The sequence below is a fragment of the Fusarium graminearum genome, chromosome 4 (genome assembly GCF_000240135.3).
Source record: "Fusarium graminearum PH-1 chromosome 4, whole genome shotgun sequence".
In the NCBI taxonomy this organism is placed as follows: Eukaryota; Fungi; Ascomycota; class Sordariomycetes; order Hypocreales; family Nectriaceae; genus Fusarium; species Fusarium graminearum.
Genome location: NC_026477.1, coordinates 4420288 through 4443974, shown reverse-complemented (window position 1 = coordinate 4443974; position 23687 = coordinate 4420288). Strand labels below are relative to the sequence as shown.

Sequence of the window (23687 nt, the reverse complement as noted above, 5' to 3'; positions counted from 1 at the left end):
ACACTAAAACAACAAGGGTCATCAATTATTGGTCAGGTGCAGTAATATCAGAGGAACTCTGTTGTTGGTTGTGATTGTTGTTGGATGTGTGGCAAACGTGGCTTATATCTACAACGTTGATCTGGTTACCAAGAGTGAGAAAATGGCGTACAATGAGACTTGGCGTACAGCTGTGGCTATTTGAACTACTGGTAGTGTTATGTCTGTGACAACTCAATTTACAAATCTGTCACTATTGCCATCTCTTCCCTTATCTCCGTTCAGCTATCTTTTATCTCTTCAGGCCTCTTTCAGCCCCGTGCAGGTGGTTCTGGCCGGCAGTGTCCAGTAGCCTAAAGTAGTGTGGCGCCAAAGAGCGAATAACGGATTCTCATTAATTCCCATATGTGCAAATTGCCCACACTCTCAGCTTCAAACAGTTATCATGCGATTAAGGAAATATGGATGTGTTGTCTCTCGTCAACGATCAGACTTTACTATTTCGTTTCTCCTTCTCCTGTAATAAAGGATCTAGAACCAGAATGAGGAAGTTTTCGAGCTCAACATCGCCATGAGTCGCATACAGGGTATTCACATAATCGAGCAGGACGACTCGCAAATCGGGCTTCTCAATGACTCCCATCAAACCATAAGTGAAAACCAGGCTATGGAGCACCGACTAGCCAAATGGCGCATCACTCCTCGTCAATCTGCCGTGATGTGTGTCTTCTTCCTATGTGGTGTTGCTCTAGTTATCTGTCACCCCATATTCTATAGTTCTCTATCAGGAACGGTCACACAGTCTGCCGAGTCACAGTAATAGGTTAAGCACGTTCAGACGCCATGATATTGAACTATCTGTGATTGATAAGATCTTCACTCTCACTTTGGATCCCTTGTCATTCTTGATCCTTCGAGTCCTTCAAACTGCTCATCTAGGTGTCCTTCTAGCTGCTATAGCATGGCAAGTGTATTCATGACAGCAATACTTTGACAAGTTGACGGTTCTATCGCTAATTCTAGGGGTCTTCCTTTAGCGTCTATTGCACCTCCTGCAACACTATCTGTCGGACTTAGTAATAGTACACTAACAACACAAGTCTCAATGCCAAACTTTAACTGGACTGCCAGGTGGTTGCTTGAACGAAAAACTCATACCACTGTTTGGAATGATTCACAACCTACGTCCATTGTACACTTGTATACAAAGCGCGCTGCGTACAGAGGTACCATACTGGCTTCCTCCGCCCCGCCACCAAACCCAACTTTTCAGTATAGCTTTCATGGTCCATCGATATCATGTCGCCACAGCACAGAGAATGAAGCACCGGAAATTGCATTTATTGCTCAGGAATTATATAAGAATCAGGATCTCACTGTTGAGGAACCTAAATGTACTTCGCTTGATCCTGCCACCGAGGATAGGCTTTTGATCTATGCTGCCTTTCCGCTGACTCTCGACAAACATATGTTGGGTGATAAGCGTTGAAATTATAGCGACTCGTGGAAGAGTCTTCCAATCGCCGTGAATAGAACGCAACAGCTGTAGGTAAAGACTTCAGATAAAAGTCTCGTGTGTTCCTTGGTCAATGCCAGTTTGTGGTTCATGCTCTTTCTTACCTTAACTCGCGGCCGACAGTCGTGCACTCTACCGTACATTTCCAGGAAATTGAACGATCGTAGCTGAGTGGCTAATCTACGCCTCCAGATCTTGCCGTGCCAATCACTTCCGTATATCATCTAGACCTGATGACAAAGGAACATGAGGCTATCACTGATTTGTCTAGGCCTTAGATAATCACCGGATAGTCGACTTACCTTACCTATACCCCGCTGTGGTAACACGCCGTCGTCGTCGTTCAATTTCCTAGAAATTTACGGTACTACGAAGACGAATAGCATTCAAGACCCTGGTCATATGAAAGTATCGTCCGGCGCATATCATTCCGTTTTCGATGCCTTTCAAACAACACTGTCTGGGGTTGTTAGCGCCAAGTATGATGTTCCGCATGAAAAACCCCGTCAGGGAGGGAAAGCTCGGTGCTTGCGACTGGCCCGGCAGCCCGAGACGAGTTTACAAGCACCAACTGAATGAGACCAAACTTCTATAATACTAAAACTCTCACTCAGTCGCCCTTCCCACAGGAAAAGCGGCTATGTCGGAACTGTACGCTGGATCGCGCCCTTGAGAATTTGGCAAGGAATATTACTATCAGCTTACTAACCGGCACTAACGTTAGCATATACCAATACAATGTCATGTCCAAATGCTAATTGGTCATTAGAGCACAAATGTCTTCTAATATCACGGCAGATGTTTCGACGGGGCCACAATATTGACTATCAATACTCCCCTTGTTGCCTGGCCCTGTCTTGTGCTCTGGGTGCATTCGTCACCCTCCTCAGTTTATTCATTGGAGTTTGCGCCATGTGTTCGATGGAGTCGTTCACGATAGCTCATTCTCTAGCTTTGTGTACACTAAGCGCAATGCCGACTTGGGACGACATGGTCGTCAATGCAGGGCTGTGAGCTGATACAGACGACAGTACACTGGACAATGTGTAGCTCCGGTTTGGCTTACTCAATAATGTTACTGGAAGTTGTATGAACAACAAGTGTGCGAAGCATGTTACTTTCGGACTCAAAGACTCGGTGGCGCCGCTCAAGAAAGGGGACAATTGTTCCTAAGACTCCATGTGGTAGTCTATTCCGAGGACAAGAGCCGCATTCGCTTAAATGACGCCGAGATGGATGTGCGACCCATTATCAGTTTAACGTTTTCGGTAATATCTTCAAAAATTCTATTTCTTCTTAGACAAAGTCAAAAGATACTCGCAAGCTTAATCAGTTGGTCTAGTCCTCTAGTCAGACCAACGACTATATTTCTGTACAGTCATTCGACGGGATAAAAGGAAGCAACCCAAGACGAGACGGCCTCGCCTACAGAGTACTCGTATACAATGCATAAGCTTATGCCCAATGCAATTTCGGACGGCGGCCCGCGCCTAGTAACAGTAGAATCAGCACGAACTATCCAGGCACTCACCCAATCGAAACTGCGAGCCAGTGAAACTTTTGCTCGGTTGGCATGCTGCACCGTAAACTGACCTACTAGAACCATGCATTTTACGCGGTGGATACCAGCTAGACTGTATGCGGAAGGTCCTGAAACCATGGAAGGATTCTCGAAGGATTGCCAGGTCCAGGTTTCTTATCCTCCGTTGGTGCCATGCCGCTTCGGGATAGTCGCCCGCAACCGCTTACGACAGCCTATAATGGGCTATAATGCTCGGTACAGGGTATCAAAAGAGAAATAATATGGGTAGAGGATTACTATTCAGACTGGTCGGATGTCTTTTTGGACCTCAAGCTGACCATAAATGATTTCGTGCATGCAGATAGAAGGATCTGGGCTGGTCGAAGGATTGCAGTTGCGTTTTTCAAGTCATCAGATAAATGATCGTACGGTTCGCATCATAGGCTGAATACTCTCCGTAAACGAATAAATACCTCGCAATGCAAGTGTTGTGGATTTATATAAGACTCAAGTAGAATGATGTTTGAAGTCTCAGTAACGCAGACGCAACTACTTCGCCATGTTCAGAAACACCGTTCTCGCTCTTCTCGTCGCTGCCGGGGCCACTCAAAGCCAGGCTGCTTTCACACTGAAGAAGACATATGATTCCAGCAATTTTCTGGACTCATTCAACTTCCGAGACGTAAGATGACCTCATAACTAATAGTCTGCCAATATGTCATTGACTCCTTGTAGCGTGCCTACTTTGATAGTATCGACCCTGGCTATGAGGGCGATCCGACTGGTGGCTCCGTCAACTACTTGAGCAGAAGTCAAGCAGTGAGCTCCGGTATCGTCAATACCAATAACGGCAAGATTCTCCTTGGAGTGAACTCTGTCGACAAAGCGCCGCTTCTCACACCTGGGGGATCCAAGCATGGACGTGGAAGCGTTCGTCTTGAGTCCAAGGAGTCTTACAGCTCGGGCATTCTGATCGCTGATATTGAGCATATGCCTGGAGTCGCATGTGGTGTCTGGCCTGCCTAGTGAGATTTTCCCTTGCTGTGAGGATACAAAAAGATTCCTGACGTTTTTAGCTGGTCTTACAACTTTGACGAGGATCCTGTTGGTGAGATTGATATCATCGAGGGTATCAACGCCAACCAGAACGGCAACTATGTCTCTCTGCACACTTGTGGAGCATGCATCTTCAACCGTCCCGGAGGTCTTGAGCCTAGGAACAATTGCAACATTGGCGGCTCCGATACCCGATACTGTTCAGATGGAGTGAACTAGTCAGTACATCGAGAGTCTCTGATATCATGCCAAGCTAACCTATATAGTTCTGGATGCGGCAACACCATGCCATCTGGATCTTACGGCAAGAGCTTCAACGCCAACAAGGGCGGCATCTACGCCACATGGTTGACAACAGAGGCTGTCAAGATCTGGTGGTTCCCCCGCAACAGTATTCCCGCTGATATCAAGAACGGCAAGCCCGAGCCCAACACTTGGGGTCAGCCTGCTACGACTCAGTTTGTCAATGCTAATGGCAACTGTGATGTTGGAAAGTACTTCAAGAAGCAGACTATTGTAAGATACCTTTAAAGGTACATTGTGAATCATGCTGACCATTGCAGATTTTCAACACGGCATTCTGCGGAAGCAACATCGACCAAGGAATCTGGAACCAGGAGTGTAGAGCCTCAACAGGCTATGCTACCTGCGACGATTATGTCACCAACCAGCCTGCTGCTTTCAAGGAGGCTTACTGGACCATCAACTCTCTGAAGCTCTACCAGTGATCTGCATGGTGTTAGAAGGATAGGTATTGGATCGCTCTCGGACTTGGATACATGATCGTGTTGGCCTAGTTCTGACAAATTACTTTTGGGTAGACTGAGCCAAAGCTACAAAACCTATAGTACATAGTTTCTATTGACATATTGCATAAAATATTCAATATCCAAGACCATTTGCCACGCTTCTGACGACATTTGGAAAATCATAACTCTTTTGAGGATTGGCAGCTACCTAAAGGGTGAAGCGAAAACTTGGGTGGTCGTCACCTAAATTGTTCTTCTCGTCATCGGGCAGGTTGTATCTATCATCTCGTTTGCCCTCATCTCTCAGTCTGTTTTCTCTTCGTATGTAAAGTAGAAAGACGAGAGAGCTGAGTACGCAGAGCCAAACAAGACCGAGTCCTAAACCAAACCCTAGAGGATACGTTGGAGCCTGAGATGTGACGAACATGTTGCTATTATATGGTTAGTGACAGTTGTTTCAGGGAAGCACTGAGTATCCACGAACCTGGCAATAATTCCGCCCACGTTACCTATACCGACCTGCATAGCAGAAGCGACTCCAACCTTGTAATGGCCGGACATGTTGTTGCTCAGCCAGACCAATACAATAGGCTGGGCAATGTAGCCACCGCCAACAATACAGAAGAGAGAGAAATATCTGACGCCGACAGTGACAGACATCATATTGAGTAGGATAACATATCCAATGGTTGAGAAACAGCAGCCTCCTATGATGAAGCCTGAGCGATGCTTCAATTTATCGCTCGCGATTGCAGAGACAAGCGCGCAGACCGTTGCAAAGATGAAAATGGGGATCGACATAATCTGAGCGCGAATTGATGTCCAACCTAGCTGTTTGAGAATGGTTGGGGTGAAGAAGGAACCGGCATAGCTGGTAGTAACGATGCCCATGTACATGAGAACGCTTTGATTGTCAGTAAGATAGCGATGTACGAAGGGGGTATTGATATTGGCTTACCCAAGATAGATCTTGACATCCGAAAATATTCGCTTGGCCGTCTTCGCATTCCAAGTGTTCATATGCGTATCCTTTCTATCCTCGGCAAGCCGATTAATAAGAAGCGCTCGCTCATCATCAGAGAGGAACTTTGCAGTCTCAGGCCAGTCTGGAATAAACCAATAACTAACAACGGCGATGATAACAGTTGCGATGCCTTCAAGTATGAAAATCCATCTCCAACCGCCGTACCCAGCGACTCCATCCATGTGAGCGATGGCATAAGCTAAAAGACCACTAAAAGCGCCCGCAATGATGCTGGCTGAGAAGAAGAGGTTAAAACGCCACTGAAGCTCATGACGGCAGTAATACATGCTGAGAAGATAGACACAAGCTGGGAAGAATCCTGCTTCGAGCCCACCGATGATGACTCGACAGACGATCAATCCTGCAAAGGACTTTGTGAGACCCTGGCAGATGGTGACAATCCCCCATCCTGTCATGATAGCTGAAATGAAGAGTGACGGTCTCATATTCTTGAGAAGAATATTGCAAGGGACTTCGAGTAGGATATAGAGGATAAAGAAGGTGAAGAGAGCAATGTTGTAATCTTGGCCGGTCATGTTGAGGTCGGCTTCCAAGCCTTGAATTCGAGCATTACCGATGTTGATACTGATAGTGTTAGGGACTGTAGGCTTGTGCGAGTGCTATGCAACTACTTACCGATCAATAAAGGCACAAAGAAACAGCAAAAAGAGGACTGGGACAAGATTCAGGTCGACCTTTCTTATGAGTTTCTTCTCCAGTATGGGATCAATCATCTGACGCTCAGCTTTCGGGTTCTCATCTTGGCTGATCCTCACTTCAGTCGCTGCCTCATCGATTTTATCTGACATTTTGATGTCTTGGCAGAATAGAGATCAGATTAGACTTGGTGTTGTTGCTGCTGATCTTCTCTGTAAGTAAATAACGAGAGACTGAATCTCAGAATGACACGGAAGTCCATGGTTTAAATCGAGTCCGTATTCCAGTCATTCATGGTGATGAATGCAATCCGGAAATCGGAATCGGGAATGCGACGGATGTCACTTACCCCGCGATTTCATGTGAGGCTATCACAAATCTCTGGGGAAGTACGGGATAGTTCGTTGGTAGTTGTGCGGGGTTGATCCATGTCAAGTTGAGCGCGGAATCAAAGTTGACCTCTATGGGGGTATAATTGGTTGGATCTGATGTATCGAGTCATACCCTTGGAAAAGCAAACAAGCTTATCCAGATTCTGATGCGAGACTCTTCGGATTTGATTCCGAGTTAGTGACCAACACTCGGAAAGGGATATCTGCCATAGGTGCAAGTGTTCCTGGTTAGCGTCCAATTGCCGTTTTATTACTGCATGATTGATGGATGGATCCTCCAACATCGATGAGCTAAGTAAATGCAGACGGTTGGGTCCTAGGCTTGATGCACACTGCCTATACATCACCCACCCATCATTCAGTTGTGATACCAAAGTCCCTGAACTGCACTGCAAACGATCCCCCGTTTGCTGTCCCATCTCCCTTGGGCATACAAGCAGCTACACCAACCCACACATCCCGCTGTGGCTTCATATCAAATACCCACGTCAACTTCCTCAATGGTGTCCTGTTTCCATCAGACCCAACGACGTAAATCCAGAGAGATCCATTTTTCTTTTCCATCTCAAATGTCGCAGTATTCTCGCCCAGTCTAGTCAAACTCCAGTCAGAATATGGTTTGCCCGCTGCTACAGAGGCGAAGAGTTGGTCATCAACTAGCTCGATGCCAGCTTTGATCCATGTGCTGGGTGATTCGTGAAGGCGCGACGACTGTCCATCGGCATCGACAGTCGGATCAGACTCGGGCATAAATAAGATAAGGCCGCCCTGGGAGTACGGCGCCTGGAAGTTGGCGGATATCGTGACCTGGGCTCTCTTGAACGAATCTAGAGAAAGAGGAGTTACATAAATGGGGCCGTTGAAGTCGTCTCTTCCTCCAGCAGAAGAAGGGGTCCGCCAGATATCGGGTCCTGCAACGGCTTTAAGTTCAAAAGGCTCCGCTGATGGATCCTGTGGTAAGCGAGGCTGCTCGGAAGTACCCGAGAATAAGGTGAAGTTCATATTTGTGGAAATGTGAGTCTTGGAGAATGATGAGATGGAATAAAACTTGAAGTTGTTGATGTTTTACTCTGTTTCTCACATTGATGCGGGGAGATCTTATATGGCAGCTGTTAACCAGACGATGGATCTCGCAGTGGAGTCACTCCCAATTAGAGGCCATGTTATGACGGATGATTCATGATCAGGACTCGTCAGTGGAGTTTACAAGAATGGATTTGTTGGGCCACTGGCTGAATCTGGTAGTAGTTGACACTTGTGAGGCGCATTGCTGACAAGACTGCCTAATCTGGAATCGTGGCAATAAGCGATCCTGAGAGGCGGAAGACACCACCACCATTGTGTAAAACCCCATGAGCAAACTTGACAGCTCGAAAGGGCGTTGAAATGAGAGAACACTTCAACATCTCCATGTAAAGTATGGGGCTCAACATTGCACTCACTCAACGAAGATGTTCACCTTAGTATCGCAAGATGGAGACAACCGTCACCGTCGAGACCAACAACTGAATCAGCGCTTAAACAATAAGGGGTAGAGGCTCGGCAAAGTTGATGAGACTTGAGTAGCGAATATTACTCTGTCAGGTGCCACAGTTCATACTCATAAGAAGTTGGCCTTCTAAGTCTTAGAGTACAAAAATAAATAACCTAAAGGCTATAGTTTCAGTAGCATAAGATGGCCTACTAATTTCGTCTCTTATGCTCTCAGCGGCCAATCTTTCTGATACCCTGAGGACGGAATGGTTTATAGTGTGACTATGCACTGTTGCGAGCAAGATAAAGGGTTATCTAAGGAGTACCGATAAGTTGCTAGTCAGTAATTGTTGCTATCTACACGAAGCGAGATTCAGATGGCTACCGAATAATCGCCTCATACCTATTTTATGTCTCGGGATTTCGCCTGTAAAGTTGATCTTTAGTCCAAGATGCTAAAGTCTTGGCTCATTTAGCATCGGCAGATGTTTCCGAACTCTCAATTGTGGTCCATTATTTGGAATGCTCATGTGTCTTCGATGAGTGAACTTGATGGCTGGCCAAAGGTTGGAAAAGGAAAAAGTGTATATACGGCTCAACACAATCTTGGTTATTGCGCTCATTATAGAGTCCATTATTGCCGTATTAGTCTAGGCAGCTACTGTGTCATATGCGTGTTAAGAAAGCTAACTTTTAATGATAGGAACCTTGTTAGATAGTACACGATGTATTTGATCTGCGAAACAAAATTAAATAGCTTAGGCTTTTTGGCTGTAAGTGAGGAAATAAAATATAAATATGTTTCTTCTGCAACCAATTGTTGTACTTGAACTTGTTTTTACTATATCCAAAACATCTCATCAATCTCATTCATCATGTCTTCAAACACAACCACGTCCCTTCTTCTTCCAGAGTACCGCGGCCACTTTGTCGCCGAAGTCGTTGGCGCTGATCCCACGGCCACTACTTTCGTCCTTGACTGTGACTGGGACAAGTACCCGTGGGACGGCGACGATGATTGCCACGTTACCAAACGAACCTTTGTTGTCGGGCCATGGGTTGACAAGACGCCTACACCTGGAGCTCCTACAAAAGGCATCTACAAAGAGATCTATGTAGCGAAAGCGCTTGGAGAGGAAGTGGACGATTTCTCTTTCTCTGCCGAGTGCCAAATGAGTAAAACTTGGGCCGAGACATGTACCACAGTCAATATTGGTGGAAATGCCCGCTATGGTGTTACAGCAACGTTTCCGCGTGCCACTGGCATGGTGCTGGACGAGTTCTACGACGTCTACGGTTATGGAGCTTTCGACTGGGTTCCTGTGACGGTCACAGCTGGCCAGGAGTACCTTTTGGCTGCCAAGACTACTGTCGCTGCTTCTACTGAGGCATCCACCACAAGCGACGCTAAGCCTACAAAGGAGACAACAACAGGAGACGAGTCTGAAAAGCTCGTTAAGAAAGATGTTGTTACCCTGGAAGGCAAAGCCTCACCTACAAAGGCTACTGCCAGTGAAGCTTGCGCCAAACGTGTTTTGAGTCTTTGGGGTCTGGTTGGATTAGTTGCGGCTATAGGTTTCTTATAGATGATCAACTGGGTTTCCATTTCTGGAATATCAGGCTTGAAATAAAAAAACATTCGTTACAACCTGCATTCTTATAATCTTATTGATGAGCCTTTGGTATAAATTTGCGAGCTTATTAGGCTTCTGTGACCCAAGCCATTCAAGCGCCGATGAGAAACAGTAAACAAATAAATACCATTTTTTACAGCAGTTCGATTGTAAACCTGATTGCTTCAGTTACCAGCAACTCTGGACAATATCCTGAACGAGTTGGAGCTAAACCAGGATCCCTGTCAACCGTGAAAAGGTACCGTAGCACTAACAGACTATAACTTGTGGCCCGCGATATATTGATAAAGGTCTTGTACCGCTGTCACAGGCCGAGTTGTTTGAGAAGAGACATGTTTTAACGAGATGGAAAGCAGAACAACGCACAGCACTGTCCTATGAGAAGGGTTAAGAGCTCTTAGCTATCAATTTATTAATATGATTTGAAATGAATTGTCTATTCCTTTAGCCTGGTTGCATCTCGCTGCCATGAAGCTATAGTTTGATGCCTTAGGCCAAACCCGAGGTCAATATACTAGCCAATCATATCTATTACGTGGTCTCCACTTTGCGTCACCTGACATTCTGCCTTCCTCCATTTCAATCTTGCCGATTCAATTGTGCCTCTGTAATTGCCATCGCCATCCAACAACGCTATCGCCAACTATCATCACAACGTCGCAATATAGCACAACGCGCCTGAGATCCTGTGAATCGTCGCTGCAGTCCGTGTAAAACGCCGACTTGTACCCCTCGAACGAGCGACTGCGCGACTCCACGTTTGCGCCAGTCTGCCCCTTCGTTGGAACAACCGGGGACTGTGGAAGGGTCCTGGTTCAGTCCTGCCAGCTATGCTCTGGAGGACTGACGCTTGGTCTGCCAGCTATGCTCTGGAGACCAACGGGTCGCCTGTCGACGAAGCTGGTCCTCTGGTTCGTTTCGCGCCGTATTGTTTCCGAGTGAACTGGTAAGTCTGGACTTTGTCTAACTAACCACCTCTCCTTTATATATACACATAGATATGTTAAACATAAACATTAATAAATCGACACCCGCTGTCATCGAATGGCCATCCGGCGACACGACCCATTTATTAGTCGAGCCCGACCCCAAGTACGCCAGCATAACATTCACGACGCGCTTCGATGCGACCACCTCGTTCTTCGAACTGAGCATACCGATCAAGATCAAGCATACCAGACTCAAGGATGATACGGAAGGAGACAACAGCGTATCGGCACTCTTGCTGCGTATTTGCTCTTCTACCGTCGATACCTTATCCTTTGCTTCTAGCACAAAGCCTCCCAACGCCGTACAAAAGAAGCTCGCATCTCGCACGACGCGTCTCGACTTCCAACTCGACCGAACTGTTGATGCGCTTGTTCCCAAAAATGCTCATGAGCCTCTTGTACCAGCTCGTGGGCAATCAGGGTTAGTTCTTGATGCTGTCCGCCAGATCTCAAATACAACTACCTTGTCTGTCTACATCCAAGACGCCATTTTGTCCAATACTCAGTTGCAATCAATTCGTGACGCATGCGGCCAAGGCTGTTCCAAGCCAGTTTGTAGAGATGATCACCACTTCTCCAGCCTCTACGGTGGTAATGGAGCCAAGGTCATTCGTCTATCGGCCGAGACTGGACAACTCCCTCCATCGTATAACAAAATCGGGTCACCACCGCCGAGCGCTCCCATCAATCCGTTAAAAAGACGGCGCCAAGATTCCGAGGCTGAGCGTAGTGATGCTGCGACCGAATTACAAGCCCTGCTCGGAAAGATGGAGGCGCGAATGCTAGCAAAGATGGAGGAGCGACTAAAGGGGCTAGACTACGAGAAAGAAAACTCGAGAGAAAGCTTGGCTAAGCGTATCGAAGAACTAGAGAACGAAAACCGACGCTTGAAAGAAAGCATGGAAGAACGCGTCAAAGGCCTAGAAAGCGAGAACCAGCATCTTCGAGAAGGCATTGACAAGCTGCGCGCACTCCTTGAGAATCAGAGTGACGACATCGATCGCGTTGGAGAACAAACCTCGGAGAACACCGCCGAGTTGGTAACCATCGATGATGAATTGACGCATGTTAGACACGATGTCGACGAGCTGGTGGTCAAAACCGACTCTCTCGAACGAGGCGATCTGGTAGAGATGGTCAAGAGTGATGTTCTCGAATACATAAGGATACGTCTCTGGGGGAACGATTGAAGCGCATGCCATCGACTTGCAACCCTACTATTACCGCCTCCCGCCCCAAATGGTTGTCGCCATTACCTGTGTCCATTCCCTGTCCCTTGTCGCCCAACGCACGACCGACCAGCCTACTCCCACGGTTCATCCTCTGTACTATGCATTCCCATCACGTCGTCCTACTCCTTCCTCGGTCTAATGGTGATGGGTGTTGTTTTTGTACTGTTTAACACCGAGACATCACAGAGCACGAATAGCACCTGGCTATCCAATTGTTTGCAGAAGAAGGACTGAAGTGAAAGTGCTGTATCATCCACCTTCTAGCTCCGACCCTATTGTCGACGGTCAGCTGGTTGGGCGCCTATATCCTTTGTATGAACCTCCCGACGTCGGACAATACAACAGCAGCACCCTCCTCCAGAACGCTGGGTCGAATACAATGGCTATGTTGAACAAGCTGCATATTGTTCAGCCTGCTAGAGCTCACATTGGTGGTGATTACTGTGGTCCTAGCCTCTCCCACAAACGTTTCTACCCTCCCAGGAGCGCTTCCAACGTTTCCCTGACCGATGCCGCTGTCGCCTCCATCGACTCTATCCGCCTACTCGTTGTGTCCACATTTGTGGGTGATCAACTGTCTGGTCAATAAGGCTCGAATGGCCCGTCATGTTAAGGCTGCGTTGCCTGTCGGATGCTAGCTGCGGCTCTGCTAGCCTCCGGAGCTAGGTTGTCACACCGCAAACAACTCACAGTAAGGCGTCTCGATGTTCACCATCCGAATTGCCACTGATTGTGCCAGCCTTCAAAAACCCCTCTACCGACCCCGAGCCCGCTGCGTTCTGATCAATGAAGACACGAGACTCCATCGCCCTACACAATGCGCCGCCAGGAGCATACGGCCTGCAGCGTGTCTTCATACAAAGATGGGCTGAGCATCGTCGCTCTTTGGATAACAAAGTATGCCTCGTATGAGGGTAGAGGTCATCGACCGCGACCACTTGGGAGATGCCCAAATCATGAGTGCACACGCGCCAATCATTTGAGAGTTGAAAAGGCCATTGCCACACGGTGTCTATTGCTCCTGTCGAAGTTTTATGAGATATGTTCCTCGACAACACAGGGAACATGGGTAATGCAATCTCTTCCCTCATGTCCTAGCCACAGTGTATGCATGTTACCAGTCTCGATGCTGTAAATAGAGATTATCCACTAGATCAATATACACTGGAACAACATGCTTCTGAGTGGATCTTTCGTCAAATGACGTGCCTATTTCTCTGGAATATGAAAGACAAGATTATGCTTATACTTAAAGAAGCAAATTAAAGCTATGATGTGAAACTTCGCTGACTGCTTACGTATATACAATGCGTCTCAAGTGTCACAACTATATTTGTTTGACTCTGTAAAACTTAAATAAGAATAGTATGTACTTAAAAACATTGAGGCTAGCTAGCACTTCCAGTCATGATACAAGCACAATACAGATTATTTTCGTCTAACGGGTTTGGGGTATACTATCCGATGGTAGCTCCGCCGGTGACATAGCCTCGTGACTATCAAGCTCCCACGGGTGCTGTTGCTGCTGCATCTGAGGTTCTTTAGGATCTTGTGCAGCTGAGGCGGCACTTGCCTGCTTAGCTCTCCTCGCTCGAAGTACAAACCATCCCAACGCAGCAAGTCCAATAAGAGCTGCAACTCCAACGCCAGCCCCAATTCCTGCCTTGGCTCCTGTGCTCAATCCCGTATTACTCGATGAGGGGTCACTCGAAGAAGTACTAGTCGAATACTTAATCGTTTCAGTTCCGCTATCGGTTGCAGAAGTCGTGGTTCCAGCTGTGGTCGATGCAAAATCGGAGGAATGCCATCGGATAGGGAGACCAATGGCATTTGCTGTAGCTCCACTAACAGTAGTCCTTTTCCAATCTCCTCCAACTACTGATTCAGAAACTATCACCTCGACTGTGCTTGGGAGTACAATGGTGCAGAGATCAGTGCTGTACCAAGGCCAACCTGTCTCTGTTTGACAACTAAATGAACTAAATCACTGTCAGCATGACCCCTCACCAGGCATTGACTCCTTACCTTGGACAACATGTCGCTCTCGTCTCGCCGCCAACTGTCGAACTACACGCAACCTCAAATCCGCTGGGACATACCCCAGGGGAGTAATAAAAGGTTGAGCCTAGTTCTAAGCTGCTAGGGAAGCAGTCAGAGTTACTCCCCGAGGGACCCAACTGCATGTAGGTACACGCGCTGGGCGCACCGGTGCCGCCATCTAGACATGTAAGTTCATCGCCTATATATCTATACTTGTAATACTGAAAGCATGACTTGGCGGGTGTAAAGGTTGTTGTGAGATCTGGCGCCTGGGTTGTCACGGCTGCAATATTCACGGACAAATGGATGATCAGTTCGTGTGGAGAGGACAAGAGGAAGAAATAATTCGTCGAGGAGGAATTCGCGACGAGAAATGAAATGACATTTGATCCTGTCAGCACAAGAGGCACAGTTGGACAGGGGTGATTATTAGGTGAGATGCAAGCCATGAGACAGCAGCCAACATCCAACGGTCACTCCACAGTCTTACACAGTCAGTCTTACACAGCCTTGACCGCCAGGCACAAAGAGGTAATACTAGCGGTAGTGTTCTCAGTGATATCCACAAGATCAACAGGGATTGCACAAGGAAAACGTGTGGCTGGCCTCTAGGGTAACAACCAACACATATCTCTACCTGTACTTGCTGTAATGAGAGTCAATAAAAGTTAGACTTAGCTTTTAACTAATCGGGTAGATCATGAACAACCTTAATGTGGTCAGCATGTATATTTTACATAGCAGGCGTGTGGTGATACGAGTATATGCCAGATTACCGTTATTACATCAACACCATTAATTCAATACCAGAGTGATCAAGGAACAGCCACCATCACACGATTCCAGGATTGAAATAAATAAATAAATAACAAAAACGCGTTACTCACTGTGAAATTGCCCTAAAATGCTAGAATACTATCCAACAACCACTATCAAGTGCTAACCATTATCATCTGTCACTAGAACTCAAGAATGTCTGCTGGTTTGCTAATACGCGTCACTTCAACGCGAGACTCTACCCTAGTTTCTCTTCTATTCATACCGATGAGGCTGTCGGTCACTCAGTTTCCAAAAGACATGATCTTTTCGTATATCCATCGTGTTTCTACCTGTAACCTTGCCGAATATCTACTCCTGATTCGTTGCTGACATCCCTAAACAGGGATATAAGTGAGCTCGGAAAAGACCCACCTCGCGAATGCCCCAGTCGAGACGGAGCCAAGGGGCCGAAAGGATCAATAGACAATCTTCTAAATATGCTACTTGTGGATTCGGCTTGACTACCTTAATTATGATAGCCACAACATCTCCATGGAACTCGATCTTGATAGGCTCCCCAATGTCAACTCCACAGCCTTACATAGCCTTGTCCCCTAGAAGCAAGCAGATAATCCTAACAACAATGCTCTTGGCAATGAATCCTTTTCAATGCACGATGATATTCCATGTTGCAATTCACAACACTACTTGGAATCCTACTATGGAACTCATCTCGGCAAACGCTTTGGGACTCTAACAATCGGTCAGGCTCTCATCATGATGCCAAGACAGTTGACCCATACGATGAGTATATAGAGGCTTTCTTGTCCCGTAGAAGGGCTAAAAGAAAAAGTCTTCATCAGTCGTCTTTGCAACACCAACAAAGACAAGATAATTTTGATATCACTTGAACACCATGAAGACCGCCACTGCCCTTTTGGCACTCGCTGTCGTCGCAGAAGGCTCTCCTCTATTCACCAAGCGTGATGACGATGATGTCTTCTCAGACAAGGGAAAGATGTGCAAGGGCTGGAACTTGAGAACTGCTGAGGGCGTCGAAGAGCTTTGGAAAAAGACTGAAGCTGGCATCGATCTAGAGTTGTTCATCAACGGTCATCCTGGTACTTATCCCCCTCTCACAATACTCATTTCAAATACTAACTATATCATACAGAGCACCAAAACAACTGGCTCAAGAATCTTGAAGATCGAGTCATGGGCGGTACCGACGGCAAGTCAGGTGCAAGCGGTTGTGGTCTCATTGGAACTTCTTGCAACCCCATGGGCGGCATCGGCTGCGAAGCGCAATTCGAAAAATACGGCACAACATTCATTAACAAAAACTCGTACTGGATCTTCCAGTCTGTCAAGGGCATGCACGGCAAGTTCGCTGAGTTGCACCGCCAGCTCACCACCGAGACTCTTATCAACGGCCTCAAGATTCCAAAGATGATAGAGGATTTTGGAGGCGATGAGAATAGCCCTGCACAAATGAAGGGCTGGATTTCCGCCGCCGCGAGTATGGGAAATGCCCTTGGAGGTCTGATTCCTGGAGTGGTATGTTTGACATCTCCACGTGCATTATCTATAACTAATCATGAATATTGTAGGGCTCTGGTATCTCTGCCGGTCTGGGTCTCATATCTGGTCTCATGTCTGGCTTGGCACTGGAGGATGAGAAGGACGACGGAGCTGCAACAATCTCCGCTGGTCTCGCCGACATCTTCAAAACGGCTTCGATCAAACTCGAGGATACTCTCCGAATCGCCACCGGTGGCGGTAGAAACGAAGACGAGTACAACTCTCTTCCCGCTCCCAAGTGGGACACCTACCAAACCAAGATCGCCAAGCTGTTCAACGGCGGCTGGTTCCTACTCGATGACGACGTCGAGACAGTCCGCGTCACTCTAGGCTCAATTACGAACAACATCCAGAAGAAGGTTGCCAATGACGTTATGAAGGCCTCCAAGCTGCACCTCGTTGCCGACAAGCTTGGCGGCAAGGATTCGCGGGAGAAGTGCGGTTACTCTACCGGCCGACAATGGCTACCTCTTCGTGATGGTGAGGAGTACTGCTGGTACATTATGAAAAACGACCCCGACCACACTCGACAGGGCCAGTGGCATGAGGTTGGGGCAGATATCTATGAGAAGATGGCTTCGTATGGTCTTGGTGACCGCGAGACGTACTACAAGTCTCTTATCGACTGCGCTCTCAACAAGGGAGATAAGGATGGAGTTGATACGAGCAATCTTGTCCAAGGAGAGATCCCTCGCTGCTTCTTCAACTTGCCCGCTGTGTTTGTGGAACATGACAGCTCACATGGCTGCGGAAGCCCTTTTGATAGTCACAATTGTGACTACCGCAAGGGCACCCCTCTCAAGTGATGCGCACGTGACATTACTGATCATTAATCTCCTATTGTATATATCTTTTACACCTTCATATCTCTGTGTATTATTAGTAGTATCGGTTAGAACTTCAATCCTATTTGTCAGTCTTACAAATCGCGGTTCTGGACCTTTTGCTTTACTTGGCAGCGTGACATCTGAATGCGAGAAAATCAGGTTGAAATCTCTGATCCTGGAAGACTCGTGTATAACGCAAAGCAATGCTACCTTGGTGTAGACCACGGGCCCGAGAACAAACCCGTTTTCTTGGACTGCAGGAGGTATTTACGCTTCTAGAGGAGTTCGGATGTGCTGCTCCGTTTTGACCTATAACTTGCATCTCGTATATGTTTCAAATGACCAATCGTGCGTCTCTTTGAGTTTACATGTGATAATCACGGCAGTTCTGTATCGTGGAGTGCTTGATATCAACCGTGCACACAGCCAGGAGGTATGCAAATAAACGTTCTCGGAAACAGAAGAGTGCTCCGCTATGACAATGATTGGCAGTATTACGATATCAGGTTTCGGATTGGACTGGGTGGCCCTGCAATACCCATGGCATAAGGTCCGCGGACTGTACTGGACTGCAGAGTGGCAAGCTGATAGAGAGAGGTCCACATGCTGCTATGTAGGGCCGTCCAGTTTAGGAATCGGTCTAATCGGGAGCAGGGTACCCTGGCAAATGCCCAGCATAGAAATATATCCAGGCGCTAAAACACGCCTTGACGCATCAGTCACGTTGCAAAATCTTATTGATTGTGCAGCCTTATGGCCTTGTTGAACTTTATGTTATTCGGCTTTTTGTTGAAACATCATGTTTATACCGCTATGGTAGCGGTTTTGTCATAATTACTCATTAAACGTGTTAAGCGCCGCAAAACCACCATCACGTATCGATCACACATGGTATCAGTTCATGATGATGTCAACTGCGAGGATCAATGCCTGATGGATACCATTGCATTATTGAGGAGACTCTGAGTACAACTGCAACACATATGTATCCACTATACCAGTTGAATTTTGCCTGCATATGAGATAGAGTTCGATACTAATTCCGATACAATTGGGTATTTATTGCATGGCATCGTACGCGAGTCCTGCATAATATACCCACCCACGGGGTCTTGTTCGGGCCCGAGTAGCAGTAGGGATAGAGAATAGAGAGAGATAGAGAGAGATAGAGAGAGAAAGAGTTCTTGTATTATTTGTATATAATAATCTTTGCAAGATGTCCAAGATCCGGATCAGAAAGTTGTGGTTTATCACTAAAATCAACATACACAATTGTAACAACCCTTTATTAGACAGAAACCATGTCTGTCCTCTCCATCCTCCTGGATGGCGAAGTCATACACCCAATGGTGTTACTGCCACTTGCAGCTGTAACCATGGTAAGACTGCTGTCCTGGTAGCAAGTTTCTGTATCATCTTTATGCCAACTAACAATGTTAAGCTCGTTGGATATGTACTCTTTTGGGTTATCTACAACCTTTCCTTCCATCCTCTTAGCAAGTTCCCTGGTCCCAGACTCTGGGCCATCTCAACCATTCCCTACATTCGAAACTTTACAGCCGGTGAATGCCATTTCACAATACTTGAGATGCACAAGAAGTACGGCCCTATTGTGAGAGTCGGTCCAAATGATCTTTCTCTCAACCACCCAGACGGCATGAAGGCCCTTCGTGGCCATCGCAAGTCCGGAACTGGGGAGAACTCAAAGGAACCAGTAGCCGCATCATTCAATGCGGACAACGTCATCGGCGCCAATCGAGAAAATCACCAGCGTTACCGTCGTACTCTTGCCCACGGCTTCTCCCAGCACTCCATGATGGCCCAGCAACCCATCATCCGAGTATATGTTGACAAGTTAATGAAGGGACTACATGCGGCATCCGACAATGGCACAAAGCCTGTTGATATTGCGACCTGGTACAACTTTACCACCTTTGATGTCATTGGAGATCTGGCCTTTGGTGAGCCCTTTGGCTGTCTTGACACCGGCAAACTCCACCCCTGGATCACCCTCATTTTCGCAGGCATGAAGGACTTGGCGTTCATCACCACTATGGCTCGTACCCCTTGGCTCAACAACCTGTGGAATCTCGTCACTCCAAAGAAATCAACGAGTGAATGGGCATCGCACGTGGAAATGGCGAGGGAAAAGGTACGCAAGAGACTGGCGTCTGGAATGGATCGCCCTGATTTCATCGATGCCATGTTAAAAAGAACAGGGGCAGCTGGAAATGTAAGTGAGCCAAACTATGCCTGGCTTCATCATCATGCTGATTCGTCTCAAACAATAGGAAATGACTTTTGAAGAGCTAGCCTCCAACGCACAAATTCTCATGATTGCTGGTTCCGAAACAACCGCGACGGTACTCACAGCAACAACCTACTTCCTGGCCAGCAACCCAGAGACTCTGAAGAAGGTCGTCAACGAAGTGAGATCAGGGTTCAGCTCTGAAAATGACATTAATATGGACAGCGTGAAGAAATTGACCTACATGTTGGCTTGCCTGAACGAAGGTATGCGTGTCTTCCCACCTGTTATCAATGGATCAGTGCGCACGATTCGTCCCGAAGGAGATGACATTATCGGTCACTATATTCCTGGTGGAGTAAGTAATACTCAGAAACATCATCAGTGGGCCTATATTAACAATCTCGCAGGCTACAGTTGACGTCTGGCAATGGGCTGTTCACAACAACCCAGACCATTTTGCACATGCCGACCAGTATATCCCTGAGCGTTGGTTAGACAACAATGACCCTCGCTTCGCAAATGATGCAAAGCAGGCGCTGAACCCCTTCTCAATTGGCCCTAGAGACTGCGTTGGCAAGAAGTAAGATATCTATCCCTCTCTCCGTACGAAGATGACCATTACTGACTTCTCTCTAGTCTGGCATATGCAGAGATGCGCATGATTCTTGCCCGCGTTCTCTGGAATTTTGATGTTAGCCTGCATCCTGACACTCCTGGATGGGAGAAGAGAACCAAGTCTTACTTCCTTTGGGAGAGAGGAGCCATGAATGTGATGCTCACTCCCCGAAAGACGGAGTAAAGACACAAAGGCCGCTGATTTAATAAAACTACATACTTACACCATCGATAATTTCTTTTGTTAAACGAGGGACCAGTGTTTGTGTTTTTGAAGCAGGGACAGAAGGGAAAAACTGTATCAACATCAAATCATTAATATACAACTTGATACATCGCGACTGAAGTTCCATAAAGCTACCTTTGTTTCCTATCATGTGATATTATGTGCTCCCTCAGAAGATGCACGTGATAAACCCAGGCTGCCATCTTGGTACATAGAGAGCTCTGATGTCAGGCTTACTGACTTTCCACTTTGAATCCTTCACTCATACCCCGCCATTACGTCTGTCATCACAGCTTCTACAGTACCGTCCAGCCAGAGATAGATTGTTCTCTAGCTATCAAACTGATCAATGTACTCAAACTCGTCCTACCAATTCTGTCATCCACAATGGAATTTCTCAGAGGGCTTCTTTAACCGCAACAGAGCCTCGATGACCCTATCGCCCATGTTGAACGATTGAATCTCCTTGCGGAGAAATCATTTTCTAGATACGTCTCATATCAATCCTTGGCTGATCTAGATAGAAGTATCAGCTATTATCGACAAGCCATCGAACGCATACCAAGCTCGTATCCATCTGAACACGCTGGGCTGTTAAACAACCTAGCATCGCGCTTGCTGGATAGATATGATCGAACAACAAAGATAGCAGACTTGGATGAAGCTTGTGAGAAGCTGCGACAAGCCATAGAGCTGGCGCCTCCTACCTATCTTCAGCGCGGGGCGCTTTTAAGTAACTTGGGAATCCAGCTTGGTCAGAAATACACCCAAACTGGTCAAATACAGTGCCTAGAAGAGGCTGTTCAAGTTTCACGAGACGCAGTCGTGTGTACTGCTGAATCGGACCCTGACCGTCCTGCATTTCTTTCCAATCTTGGGCATCGTCTTGGGCAATATTAATCGACGTCTGGTAAACAGGAATACCTCGATGAAGCTATCAGGACTTTCCGAACTGCCAACGTTTCCACAAGTCAAGGTCATACCCATCGGCTGACAATATTGGTTAGCCTTGCATTGCAACTGGGAGAGAGATACTCATCAGAAGGAAATCTGGATGATCTCGACGAGGCAATTATCTTCGCAAAACAAGTTTTGGATGAAACTGATGAGAAAGATCCCAAGAGAGGTGATAGGATGGGTACCCTTGCAGATCTACTCTATTACAGATTCAACCGGACCGGAGGAATATTTGACTTGGACAAAGCCATCCAGATGAGAAAACAAATCGTTCGTTCTACTCCAAAAACACAAAACGGCAGACCTGGATACCTCAATAATCTCGCCAACCTCCTTCTCGCACGAAACACTCGATCAGGAGCACTCTCAGATTTGGTAGAAGCCATTGACCTCATCAGACAGGGCATCAAAGACACACCAAAGAGCAATGTTTATAAGGGATCAATGCTGGCTACACTTGCAGCAATACTCGGGACTAAAGCTGTCCAGACAAGCGATGACAAAGACCTGGACGAAGCCATAGATGTCGCGTACCAGGTTGTTCAAGTTGTTCCACCTGCTCATCCCGAGAGAGTCAAATATCTGCACAATTTGGCGAAGTTGTTGAGAATGAGATACTCTCGGTCAATGACGGCCAAAGACCTCAAAGAAGCCATCAAAATCGCTCAAGAGGCTGTTGACACAGCTCCGTCTGACTTTCCTGACCGATATTCGTTGTTGAGTAACCTCGGCACCCACTTAGCAGAGAGCTACTCCCAGACCAAGAGCCCGACAGATATGGAAAAGGCAAAGGAATCCTTTATTTCTGCAATCTAACACAATGCGTCTCCCATACAGAGTCGGGTCACCGCTGGCCGTTACTTCTTACTACTGCCAGATATACTCGCAGACTTGGATCAAGCTTACACTGTTGCCAAATTCACCGTCGAGTTGATTACCCTGTTGAACTCGCGTTCCATACAAAATGTCGACAAGCAGACTCTGCTTATGCAAGCTGTTGCCATTGCTTCTGATGCTGCGGCTATTTCTTTGTTGCATAACCGAAGCACAATCGATGCTGTACAGCTGCTGGAAACTGGGCGCAACATCATTGCCAGTTCGTTGCAAGATTTGCGAACTGACTTGTCCATTCTCCAAAAAGAGCATCAAGATCGAGCCAATCGCTTTGTTCAGCTTCGTGAACAACTTGATGTGCCTGTTACTAAGAATAGCCCTACAGAGAATAATAACTCTGGGCACCCTTCACGTGAAGCAGACCGACGGCGCGGTGCCGAAGAGAAACTAAAAGTCCTTAAAGATATCAGAGCTCAATCTGGTTTTGAAGATTTCCTGCTTGCCCCATCAGCCACAGATCTGTTGGCAACGGCAAGAGATGGGCCAATTGTGATCATAAACGTCAGCCAATTCGGTTGTCACGCCTTGATTATCCAACTCTCGGGTGCAAGCACCGTACCTTTACCTTCTCTCTTCTGGGACAAGATCCATCGTCGTGACCGTGGCTCGCTAGAGACTCTAGAGTGGCTCTGGAATGCCATTGTCTCCCCTGTTCTCAACGCCATGAGCATTACTCAAAACCGTGCAGATCGTGACTTGCCTCATATATGGTGGATCCCGACAGGACGGCTTGTGGGGTTTCCACTCCATGCTGCTGGATACCACTTGGACGACGGGTTAAAGACGGCTCTTGATAGAGTGGTCTCATCCTACACACCTTCTGTGAAGACACTCATCCACAGTCGCCGACAGAGGGGTTCAAAGCTCCAGGCTCAGCACTTTGAACAAAACCTTGTTCTGGTTGCAATGGAAAGTACACCTGAACAGGGCCATCTCGACTACGCAGCCGAAGAGATCCAGTCTATCCGCGATGTCACAAAGAGTTCGACAAAGATAATTGCTAAAGAACCGCCGACTTTCAAAAACGATGTTCTGTCGGCTTTGAGATCTTGTTCCATTTTCCATTTCGCAGGCCACGGCGGGACTAATTCGCTAAACCCATTGGGTAGTCGACTTCTGCTTTCCGACTGGAAGGCTGATCCCTTATCGGCTGAGAACATCCTAGACATCAATCTCGACCGAGAGATGCCTTTTCTCGCGTATTTTTTCGGCTTGCGGCACAAGTAGAATTCGGACCGCAGGGTTCGTTGATGAGGCCATCCATATGACGAGTGCGTTCCAGCTAGCAGGGTTCCAGCATGTCATTGGGACGCT

At 47.1% G+C, this 23687-nt stretch overlaps 10 protein-coding genes across 10 annotated transcripts; 7 read left to right on the top strand and 3 right to left on the bottom strand.

Moving 5' to 3' along the window:
* Positions 1–550: 550 nt before the first annotated feature.
* Positions 551–1468, top strand: FGSG_13217 (uncharacterized protein; the record flags this gene model as incomplete). Its single annotated transcript, XM_011329286.1, has 2 exons — positions 551–699; positions 1003–1468. The coding sequence occupies 2 exons, from the start codon at positions 551–553 to the stop codon at positions 1466–1468; spliced, it is 615 nt and encodes a 204-aa protein (XP_011327588.1).
* A 2108-nt stretch (positions 1469–3576) lies between these two features.
* Positions 3577–4801, top strand: FGSG_07772 (uncharacterized protein; the record flags this gene model as incomplete). Its single annotated transcript, XM_011329285.1, has 5 exons — positions 3577–3699; positions 3753–4042; positions 4094–4291; positions 4340–4589; positions 4637–4801. The coding sequence occupies 5 exons, from the start codon at positions 3577–3579 to the stop codon at positions 4799–4801; spliced, it is 1026 nt and encodes a 341-aa protein (XP_011327587.1).
* Positions 4802–5030: 229 nt separating this feature from the next.
* Positions 5031–6655, bottom strand: FGSG_07771 (uncharacterized protein; the record flags this gene model as incomplete). The annotated part of the gene is made up of 4 exons (XM_011329284.1): positions 5031–5253; positions 5307–5726; positions 5781–6431; positions 6483–6655. 4 exons carry the CDS (start codon positions 6653–6655, stop codon positions 5031–5033), a joined length of 1467 nt encoding a protein of 488 aa, XP_011327586.1.
* Positions 6656–7211: 556 nt separating this feature from the next.
* On the bottom strand, positions 7212–7897 carry FGSG_07770 (uncharacterized protein; the record flags this gene model as incomplete). The annotated part of the gene is made up of 2 exons (XM_011329283.1): positions 7212–7231; positions 7330–7897. 2 exons carry the CDS (start codon positions 7895–7897, stop codon positions 7212–7214), a joined length of 588 nt encoding a protein of 195 aa, XP_011327585.1.
* A 1346-nt stretch (positions 7898–9243) lies between these two features.
* On the top strand, positions 9244–9954 carry FGSG_07769 (uncharacterized protein; the record flags this gene model as incomplete). Its single annotated transcript, XM_011329282.1, has 1 exon — positions 9244–9954. One exon carries the CDS (start codon positions 9244–9246, stop codon positions 9952–9954), a length of 711 nt encoding a protein of 236 aa, XP_011327584.1.
* Positions 9955–10619: 665 nt separating this feature from the next.
* On the top strand, positions 10620–12181 carry FGSG_07768 (uncharacterized protein; the record flags this gene model as incomplete). Its single annotated transcript, XM_011329281.1, has 1 exon — positions 10620–12181. Exon 1 carries the CDS (start codon positions 11003–11005, stop codon positions 12179–12181), a length of 1179 nt encoding a protein of 392 aa, XP_011327583.1. The 5' UTR covers positions 10620–11002.
* A 1480-nt stretch (positions 12182–13661) lies between these two features.
* On the bottom strand, positions 13662–14406 carry FGSG_07767 (uncharacterized protein; the record flags this gene model as incomplete). The annotated part of the gene is made up of 2 exons (XM_011329280.1): positions 13662–14193; positions 14249–14406. 2 exons carry the CDS (start codon positions 14404–14406, stop codon positions 13662–13664), a joined length of 690 nt encoding a protein of 229 aa, XP_011327582.1.
* Positions 14407–15938: 1532 nt separating this feature from the next.
* Positions 15939–17409, top strand: FGSG_07766 (uncharacterized protein; the record flags this gene model as incomplete). The annotated part of the gene is made up of 3 exons (XM_011329279.1): positions 15939–16143; positions 16197–16579; positions 16633–17409. 3 exons carry the CDS (start codon positions 15939–15941, stop codon positions 17407–17409), a joined length of 1365 nt encoding a protein of 454 aa, XP_011327581.1.
* Positions 17410–18731: 1322 nt separating this feature from the next.
* On the top strand, positions 18732–20480 carry FGSG_07765 (uncharacterized protein; the record flags this gene model as incomplete). The annotated part of the gene is made up of 5 exons (XM_011329278.1): positions 18732–18809; positions 18872–19663; positions 19722–20036; positions 20089–20261; positions 20318–20480. The coding sequence occupies 5 exons, from the start codon at positions 18732–18734 to the stop codon at positions 20478–20480; spliced, it is 1521 nt and encodes a 506-aa protein (XP_011327580.1).
* Positions 20481–21656: 1176 nt separating this feature from the next.
* FGSG_07764 (uncharacterized protein) lies at positions 21657–23600 on the top strand (the record flags this gene model as incomplete). The annotated part of the gene is made up of 2 exons (XM_011329277.1): positions 21657–22200; positions 22357–23600. 2 exons carry the CDS (start codon positions 21657–21659, stop codon positions 23598–23600), a joined length of 1788 nt encoding a protein of 595 aa, XP_011327579.1.
* Positions 23601–23687: the final 87 nt, after the last annotated feature.